Source organism: Anarrhichthys ocellatus, unplaced genomic scaffold, assembly GCF_004355925.1.
Source record: "Anarrhichthys ocellatus isolate YVR2014 unplaced genomic scaffold, GSC_Weel_1.0 scaffold537, whole genome shotgun sequence".
Classification (NCBI taxonomy): Eukaryota; Metazoa; Chordata; class Actinopteri; order Perciformes; family Anarhichadidae; genus Anarrhichthys; species Anarrhichthys ocellatus.
This window is the reverse complement of record NW_022280511.1, coordinates 1-10,000: the sequence shown is the minus strand read 5'-3', so window position 1 is coordinate 10,000 and position 10,000 is coordinate 1. Positions and strand designations below refer to the sequence as shown.

The 10,000-nt window shown below is 42.5% G+C and overlaps 1 protein-coding gene across 1 annotated transcript; it reads right to left on the bottom strand.

Annotated features, from left to right (window-relative positions):
• Positions 1 to 1,922: 1,922 nt before the first annotated feature.
• Positions 1,923 to 6,190, bottom strand: LOC116401573 (G-protein coupled receptor 183-like). Its single transcript, XM_031880039.1, has 2 exons — positions 6,028 to 6,190; positions 1,923 to 4,212 (listed from the first exon to the last, which is right to left on the bottom strand). The coding sequence occupies exon 2, from the start codon at positions 4,187 to 4,189 to the stop codon at positions 3,053 to 3,055; it is 1,137 nt and encodes a 378-aa protein (XP_031735899.1). The 5' UTR covers positions 4,190 to 4,212; positions 6,028 to 6,190; the 3' UTR covers positions 1,923 to 3,052.
• Between the last annotated feature and the right edge of the window lie 3,810 nt (positions 6,191 to 10,000).

Sequence of the window (10,000 nt, the reverse complement as noted above, 5' to 3'; positions counted from 1 at the left end):
TTCTGCTTTATTACTTTAATTAATCGATTATCAACACAGTTCCTGTCGTTGATTGCCCGTCCCATTGCAGCTCCAGTTCCCTGCTCTAGTATTGTACTGTGGCTACACAGCAGCATTGAGCTCATGTTTCCACAACAAGCAGAAGGGCTAAACTGTATTTAGCTCAGAGTAAACACCCGTATTGCTCTGTGGTTTTGAGGGAGGCTCGGCGGTGGCTTCGCTGGTCGTTGAGCTTCACTATCAGTGTGAAGAAATTGACTCTGCTGAACTCTGATTTGCTCTGTCTTCACCCGTGCCGTGTTTCCGCGCCATCTGTTGTTGAGGCCTTGCGGATGTATGAGTGTGATCACACATGGAGAAGGGTTGAGATAAATATTGGGTCTGTTTTAACTGCTGTTCTTTCCCTGATGCTTTACGAAGTGTCTGTGATACAAAGCGATATTTTCTGACAAGGGATTTGTAAATATATGCTGAGCACCTGTAACGAAACTAAGAGCAAAATGAGTGGGCTGTGTTATGTCTGTAAATGACTTCCTCAAAATCCAGAACTGTGAGCAAACCTGTTGCAAAATACTAACGGTATTATCCAACATCAAAAAGAGCATTGAAAAGCACAAATATAAATCAGCAACATAATATATAACTATATCATCTATTTAGGAAAGATCCCCAGGGAATCAGCATATGCACCACCCACACCTGATGCTCAGAGTAGATCCACAGGATGTGTTACTGATTTTACTCTACATCACACTTCTAGAGCTTCCTATTAACTTTAAAGGTCTGCTTATGATGGGGTGTTAAACCAGCCGAGATGTTCCCCATGAATCATGTTCATATTCACTGCACGATTCTGCAGTGCGTGATTTGCATCGGCTGCCAACGTACAGCACAGGAAGCAGTGTGGCCTCTATGTTCCACATTACTAAGTGTAAAGTAATGTGAAGGTGTTGAAAAGACTTGTAACACATCAGGCCTCTCATGCTAGAGATCGTTTGGCTTTCTGCTACAGACCAACAAGTTGTTTTTCTAAAACCTTACCTAACCTTAGTTGTTTGTCATAACCGTGGTCTACATCCTGAAACCTAAAAACACCTTAACCATACTAACCATTTTAGAAACTGTTGGCAGAAACATCCAATATCACGGTTTGGTCTTTAATAGCTTTTTGTATATTATATATAAAATTAGGACCAATATTGTGTACATATTATCATACATCCAAGTTATACTATAGTACATTTTTAAAGGGGAGCACCACCTAAATGAAGAATTCTAATATGTTATTTCCATGGCCTAGGAAAGTTCAATCAATATATGTGAACAGGAGCTGCTCTCTATCTCCCAAAGGAAGAAACCACAGAAGGAAGTCTCAAACCTGTGTCATCAAGTTCAAAGTGTGGAGCTGCTCCATAGACAATGAATGCTCGAATGACTTTGTTCTTTTTCTCTTTTATACCCAAATGAGCTTGATTGGATTGTAATGTTGTCAGTTGTGAAACACGTGTATCATATACTGTCTACGGAGCAGCTCCTCACTTAATACTTGATGGCATCACAGATTTGAATTTTATCACTATAGTTTTGGGATTTAGGTGCGAGTTGTTCAAATTTACAAATATTTTTGCACCGTCTTAGTCAACAGGAATAACATGTAGGAATTTTGAAAATGTAACTACACCTGCCATGTTTCAAAAATGTAATATGGTGTGTACTTTTTTGGTGGCGTCAGTGGAATTGAATTGAAATGAGCACAGGCCACAAAATGGATCCTTGAGGAACTCCCTTGGTTGACCCATCTGATGTTAAATCGTGACCTTCTAAGCTAATTCTGGGAAATATGTTCACCCTTAAGTAACATTCTAAAAGTTGGATCAGATCGAACAACCAGGTTCCCTGTTAACAAAGTGCAGCGGGTGGGGTTTCAAGGTACAGTGTTTTTTTTAATCTTGTGCAACATACCAAGATATGCACCAGCAAAGAAGACTGCAAGTTTGTAAACATGGATGCAAACAATGCTGGATTCAAAGTACTTACAAATTTGGCTCAGCAAATGTTGAATGAAGAATGAAATGCATTCAACACATGTTAGACCTGTTAGACATTGTTAGACCTCCAGAATACACACATTGCATCATGGTGAACAGCACTGCATGTAAACATAACTTCTGTATGTTCACAAGAAAAACTCCGCAGGGCCCCTTAAATTAAGTGACATCATAGACCACACTTTTATCACAAGGAAATGAATGTTAAAACAGACAAACATGTGGTGCTTTTCCCACCAATTAAGGTTAATTCAGTTGGCAGACAGTTGAAATAATGAGTGTACACTTTCCTGAGGTTTTACAATGTACTGAACTGAAACGTGAGGCAAAAACAACCTGAGATTGTGAATCTGAATTGGTTTTGGAATGAAGCTCGTGTTTGCTTCTACCTTAACACCTCAGTACATAAAAGTAACACTGTGAGGATGGGATCAGATGTGAGGTCATTGTCCGGTTGCAAATATTACACTGTTGCTTTTCATTTGAGTACACTGCTTCACTCTTCACACACTGTACATGAGCTAAGCTTTCACTACTTTTCCAGCCCATAGGAATTTAAATGTGGGCATGACTTGATGTCAACTCGACTGTCCACCTCCGAAACGCTCTGCTTCATGCTCATACTCGTCAGCGCTCAAGTCTTTTCGGGCAGGAGACTATAGCCTCCTTTCTTTCCATTGCTGCAGTAATCTCTGCTTTCCTGAGAAATTCACCAATACTAATAAGAAAATATGTAAACGCAGGAAGTGCTGGAATTTCATTCTGTCGCTCTGTTGATGTTCTTAAAAAAAAAAAAAACGTTCCTTATGTAAACAGATTTAGTCCGTAATAGCTGGATTTATTTTGGATCCAGATGCTTGGAGTCCCTGGTGGCATAAGTGAGTCCACTTCAATGGTCAAGATGATTTGTTCGAGACACTATTTGACTGGTCTTGATTAAAGTAGGCCTCAAGCGTAAAAGGTCCTTGCCTCTTGTGTAACTCTTGGTGCCTCAGTTCCTTCATTTACTCTTCCTGGTGAAATCTCCTCTCTGTGAGTCTCTCGCTGGCGGATCCAAAAGTACAACTGTTGAGTTGGATCTTGTTGCCGTCTATAATATCCTTGGAGGAGCCTTCTGGTGACGTCCTTGCAGCACTGGAGAAGGACATGCTGACGTGCAGCTTCAGCAGCTTCCGGAGTTTCCTCTTGTAGCCCTTGCAGGCGAAGAAGTAGATGAAGGGATCCAGGCAGGAGTTGAGGTTCATCAGGCACACGGTGATGTGCAGCGACACCTGGAAGGCCGTGAGATCGGCGCAGTCGGGGCTCGACACCAGCTTGCGGATCATGTACTGCAGGATATCGATGTGATAAGGGCTGAAGCAGACAATGAACACCAGGGACACGCAGCAGATTACGCCGATGGCTTTGCGGCTCCGGCCGGACTTTTCCGTCAAATGGTTGCTCTTGGCGGAGAAGTGGAGTTTGGAGCACAGGACGGAGTAGCACACGAGGATGGTCACCACGGGCACGACGTAACCCAGGAAGACGGCACCGATCAGTATGGTGGCAACGTGGTCGACCTTCTCAAAGTTGGGGTACTCCATGCAGGTGATGAAGCCATCGGGTTCCTCGTTGGTCATCGGCATTCCCACGAGGGGGAGGGTCTGCACCAGGACCAGCAGCCACACGCCGACGCAGATGTAGCGCACGTTGCTGATCTTCCGGAGTCGGGCGAACGGCAGAGGCAGGACAACAGCGATGAAGCGGTCCACGCTGAGGCACGTCATGAAGTTGACCCCGGCGTAGGTGTTGATGTAGAAGATGAGTCCCGAGATCTTGCACAGTGCCTCGCCCAGAGGCCAGTGGAAGCCCAGGGCGTAGTAGACGATCCTCAGGGGCAGGGAGAGGGTGAAGAGGATGTCGGAGATGACCAGGTTGAGGGAGTACAAGGTGGTGGAGTTCATCTTCTTCAGATTGGGACGGATGACATGGAGGGCGAGGCTGTTGCCGAGCAGCCCCACGAGGAACACGACAGAGTAGAAAAGAGGCATGAGGACCCTGGCGTAGTCCCGGTGGGCATACAGGGTGTCACAGGTGGGCTCGTTAGAGGCATTGTTGGGGGATGACAAGGCGACGGTCACAGGTGCAGCAGTAGAACCCATCTTGATATTGTTGGAACCAGTAACTGCAAATAAAAGGAAAAATTAAATGTGAGACATTTATTTCATTGTGCTATTTTTTTCTCTCTCCTCTGATCCAAAATATGTGTTTTCAAAGGAAACAAAATCGGAGGTGTCAAGCAATGAAACACTGAGTCTATGCCTACGTTGAAATGAAACTCTGTCAAGATCTTGCTTTCAAAAAGGAAGTAAGAAAAGTTACAGTATTTGTCATTACTCCTGCCAGTTTCATTAAAGTATAGAACCTGAAAATGTCTGTAGTAATAGAAGTGTAATGAATTCTAAGATGATGTTAAAAACAAAACATCCTTTTGATGATTTCACCACATATCGAAGGGTCCAATGAAGAATACATAAGGGTGACATGACTTTAATTTCGTTTCTTTTACTAAAAATAGTTTTGAGCAGTTTCAGTGAACTCTCAGCTGATTTACCAGCAAAAACTTCAACTTTCACCTTTATTTTTATCCCCAGAGGGTAATTGGTCCCACAGCATAAGGCATATAAGAAAACATGGCAGAACATAGAATAAAGGGAAGGAGAAGTGGGCTCGAAGTCCAACGACAGAAGTCCCCGGTGTTCCACTCACATGTCCACAGTGTGCATCACATGTCCTGTGAAATAGAAAAGTTTCTTCTCTGTGGTGTGCGGTGCCACCTTGTGGTTCTTTTTGAGCAAAGCCCAGCAGACACCAAACTTGTCTATTTCCTCAGTCACTGTCACTCAACAAGACTTTGCACAATCAAGCCTTCAAATTTCTTAAAACAAAAGGTGAAAAAAACCCCCCATAAAAACAGGGTACAAGTCAGATGTGATTTAATCAGGTGTCTGACTGAAGCGCTAAAGGATCTGTCCTGTTTTCACTTATCATTGGGCTTGTATATGAAGACACAGCTTATCATTTGAAGGGTATGAGGTCATTGTGAGTACATTTCCAACCTGTTTATGAGAATAAAGGATTTACAGATTAACCGTGCCCCACTGGCTGACTCACAGGACATAGCTGTTGTTTTCGTGCTGTTTGCCGCTAAAAGTGACATGAAGAAAGTCTGTGAACAATCATGACTGGGATTCTGAATACAGCTGCAGCACTCTCACACTTACTCTGCATTAAAAAAAAAAAAAAAGCTGTGTGTTGAGAGACGTCCTTGTCTATGAGGAAGTCAGCTTCCCCAGGGTGCTCTGCCTTAGAATGGCAGGCCGCTGGAAAGTCATATTGTTGGAGCCAAAATTATAACCCGCTCTGCTGGAGCACATGATGCAGCGAAGAAACACGCTTCCTGGCTCATTAGCACAAGTGAAGAAAAAAATAATCACTTTCTAAAATGCCTTTCTTATCCAAATGAAGTTATACACGTACATTTAACAATCTGTAAATTAATCTTTGTTTTATGTCAAGAATATGCTCTGTACTTTTCCAATAACACTCGAGCTTTTCCAATAACACTCGAGCTGTCACCCACAACCGTGGGTGTTGTAACTCAGATTGATAGCTTGTAAATGTGTATTTTTAGCACCGAATTTCCTTCAGAGAAGAGCAAGCTTTTTATATTTTTCATAAGACAATATTAATTATGTTTAAAGTACAGAGGATATAGTTTGTAAGGGTGTGATGATCCTCCATTAGGTTTCATGTAGTAGATATCCGAGTCTGGAATACAATACAACCTCTCTCACAATGTAAATCCATCACAAGCCAAACTGCAAAACTGACACAGCTCGATGTATTACCCACGTTCACTTCACACGCGATGTCGTGTCACCAGGAACGGTTCAACCTGACCCTTCAAAAACAACACAGTTTGTGAAAGGGAACCTACCTCACAGATGGAATATCTTTTCCCCTTTGCCTTAAGTCACACGGATCCAGAAGACATGACACTTCTCTTGCAAAGCTTATATCAACTAGAAGGGATGTCCTGACGGCACTACCACGAACTCTGTCCTGTACGAGAGCAGCATGACATTCAGAAATCAAGATCTGCTCAAGTAACCATAGTGACAAAATATCCTCTCTCTCTCTCTCTCTCTCTCTCTCTCTCTCTCTCTCTCTCTCTCTCTCTCTCTCTCTCTCTCTCTCTCTCTCTGCCAACATGTGTGCGTGTGTCTCCGCCTCTCACTTTTGCATAACCTTTCAAACTTTCTTTCTGTCGGCACACACTTTTGAAACACTTACTGATTGCAACCAAAAAATGAGATAAATCATGTGACACATTGACTTGTGTAATATGTCATTTGGCCTTAGTTGATTGATAAAGCTGAGGGGGTGGGGTGTGTGTGTGTGTGTGTGTGTGTGTGTGTGTGTGTGTGTGCTCGCTCTTTGGAGGATGTGGCTTCAGATGTACAGACGAGATCGTCCAGAGTTGCTTTTGTTGGCCACCCATCTTGTTTTATTCTTATGAAGAATAAGTGCAATCTTTGTACTAATACTAATACTAATTTATTAATGTTGCACAATAAACGCATCACAATTCTTTCTCTCTTTTTTCAGTTTCTGATCAATTTGCCTTTTGGTTGCATACAAATGAGTGGCAGCGAAATGAGGAACTTCCCCTTTGCTCCAGAAGCACCTTTGTTTTGATGTCTTGAGCTCATAATGACTTTCAGAAAAGAAGAGCCAAGTGACTCATCTCTCTCTCTAGATCTACATCTCTCTCTTTTTATTTCTTTCTTTTGAAATAAATAACAATGATTTGCTTTCAGACATCGAGTATTAGCTGTTAGCAGTACTGATTGCAGGTGTGCCCCATTTGTTCTGCCCCAAATCACCAGTGACTTCCTGTGGTTAAAGCACATCGATACCACAGAGTATAAAAACGGGAAAGCAAAAAAGGTGATGGTTTTAGATGTAAGTGTATAGCAGCGTACTGTCGTTTTGGAGTGCGAGATCAGAGACCATTTGAAATGTAAGATGTGGTCAAGCCTTGAGATATTACAGGCAAGAAAATGAGCAGAAGAAAATGTGTTATTAGGTGAAGATTCTGTTCTCAATATTTGGATCACGGGTTGCTAAGCACATACTTAAGCTTTGTGTACAAACTGCTGCCCTGCGGTTTTCACACCTGTGAATTTCTCCCACCCTGCTGAGTACCGCTCAGTAGAAGTGTTTCTTTCCAGCTGCAATCAAGAGAAATACAAAAAAAAGTAAAAAATTAAGTTATCAAGAATTGTGCCAATATTTAAATGCTGTTTGACAAAAAATATATATGTATACAAGCATCATATTGTGTGTTTTTTATTGACCACAACCTTCCTTTGTTCAAAACAAGTCCGGCGGCGAGGCAGAGGAAGCAGCCTGACTTCCTCATGGCCTCGCCTTGTGGGTCTGACTCACTGGGCATCAGACGGCTGGATCACACTGATCGCTGACAGACAGCAGACATGGTGCTCTGCCACGGCTATTCATAGAAGACAATGGAGCTGAAAACCAAAGGACCACTATGGCGTCTTTACACTCTGTCCCTGTTGAAATCGGGATGAAGATATAAAACAATGATGATGATGAAATATATATATACAAATGTGCAGAAACCATGAGAGAATTGGCAGACTTCTCAGAGCATTTGATGAGAATCATTGTTTTGCATATCCTGTGCATAATAAAGGAAGTTATGAGACAAAAAAACATCTAAAGAGGAAATACTCCGTATCTGTTGAAATATATATGGTTATCTGCCATTTATGCTCTAATTTATATGTTTTTTTTGGAGGAAGATTAACCTTACAAAAACTGTAATATAATGCTTTGGTATTCCCCTATCATACGCTACTGTTTCTTTTGTTCTATGTATTTAAAACTTCTCTTATATGGCTCTTACCAGGGGCGTTTCTAAGATTCAAAGAAAGGGGGGGCGTAGCCCCAAAGGGAGAGGCATGTTTGGCAATTTTTTTTGGGACCCATATGGCGCAGCGGATATCCATTGTTTCAGACAGTTCATAGATTGGTTCAATCAGAAAGAGTGTGATTTTGCTCTGTAGTTTTGCTTGCATTTAGTATATGATAACACAAGAGACAGAATTTCAGGGTCATAGTGAAATTTGACAACACAAATGTGAACTTTTCTCAAATAAAGAGAGAGAAATTATTTTCCTGCTTGTAAAGGAAAGACGGATAAACTAGCTTTCATATCCGCGTCACTCCCAAATCCTAATTCTTAAAAGGACCGCACACAATGGATGAAGAATGGACCTGACAACTTTATATCGTTAAGTATGACGATAGGCTATTGAATTGTAATTTGAAGGGGGAGAAAACATACAAACCAGAACGCACACACAGATGTAGCATGTTAGAGTTATAAATAACTTGTCCATGTGAGAAACAATAGTTTAATTTAATGACATCACCAAAAAAACATTTTTTTTTTTTTTTTTTTAAAGCCAATAATGCCAAATTATTTGGGGGGGGGCTTCAGCCCCCCTAAAATAGGCCTAACGACGCCCCTGGCTCTTACTCTGTGTGATTTTACAGCACGTATATATATTCCAGTTTGATCACACTACTGACTGGAAGATAATAAATCTCAGCGAGACCTTTGCTCTATGGTACTAAGACAGGGGTCGGCAACCTGCGGCTCTTCAGCCCCTCTGTTGCGGCTCCCTGAGTCTACATCCACACTAATACGTTTTCGTTTTAAACAATCTCCGTCCACACGGCGTTTCAGCATCGTTTTCTAAATGATCTCCGTCCACACGGCGTTTCAACATCGTTTTCGAAATGATCTCCGTCCAGACTTAAACACCTGAAATGGAATATTACGTGACTATTCACGTACACTGGGCATGTGGGTGGGTGCCGGTGTAAATAGGAAGTAGATTGGTTGCTCAAAGCCGCTAACGTGACTTCAGACGGCCGCTCCATAGGTCTGATAACGCCGCTGGTCACGCTGCTCGCTAATCGCTCCAATAACAGCTGCTTCCTCCGCAGAAATGCAGACTTTAACTGGACAACAGCTGCAAGTAAAGACAACAAGGTCAGTAATACCTGACCTTAAATAAAAATGTTTTAATATTTTGTCAACTAAAATGTGCGTCACATCCTATTACGTCGCTGTCAAGCGCCTTTCCCTGCAGGTGGCTAATCATGATTTGCAGACCCCCGCCCTCGGTAAACTATCAATGGATAAATCCAAAAAAAGAAAAGTCACGGAGGAAAATAGAGAGTTTAATTCTGCGTGGACGTATTCATTTGCTTTCACTGCCAATGATGCTGGCTTACCTGTATGCTTGATATGTGCAAAGAATGTAATGTTGAAAGACACTTCCAGAACAAACACACAGCATTTGCTGAAAAGTGTCACGCTGGAGATGAGCGACAAAGAGCGATTTGTCAACTGCTGCAGCAAACTCTCCTCTTCATAAGAGTTTGATATTGTTACAACAGGTAAAATACCAATAAAATGTCAGGATCCCTGTCTGACCCATTGTGTGTTAACCTCTGTTTTCCCCCAATCTCCTCTCCTCATGTGTCTGTCTTTCCCCTGTTTGTTTTGTTGTGCCATGTGCTTGGTGTTGTTTTCTCGGGCCTGCCTCCAGACACCTCCCATTGCCACCGCCCTGATGGATGCACAGCTGCGGACAATCTGGCTCGTTACCCAGCAGCATATCAACCCTGGTCTTGCAGGCCTGGGTTGTCAGTCCGTGTTGTCTTTTGCCTCGGTAGCCTCCACTGCCGTTCGGTAAGTTGAACCCTGTTGTTCCTTCCTGAACTAATCTCTCTCCTCTCTGCTACGGGTGTAGAGTACTGGGGACATCACACCGTCGATCTGCCTACCCTCCGGTGTCGAGCCACGG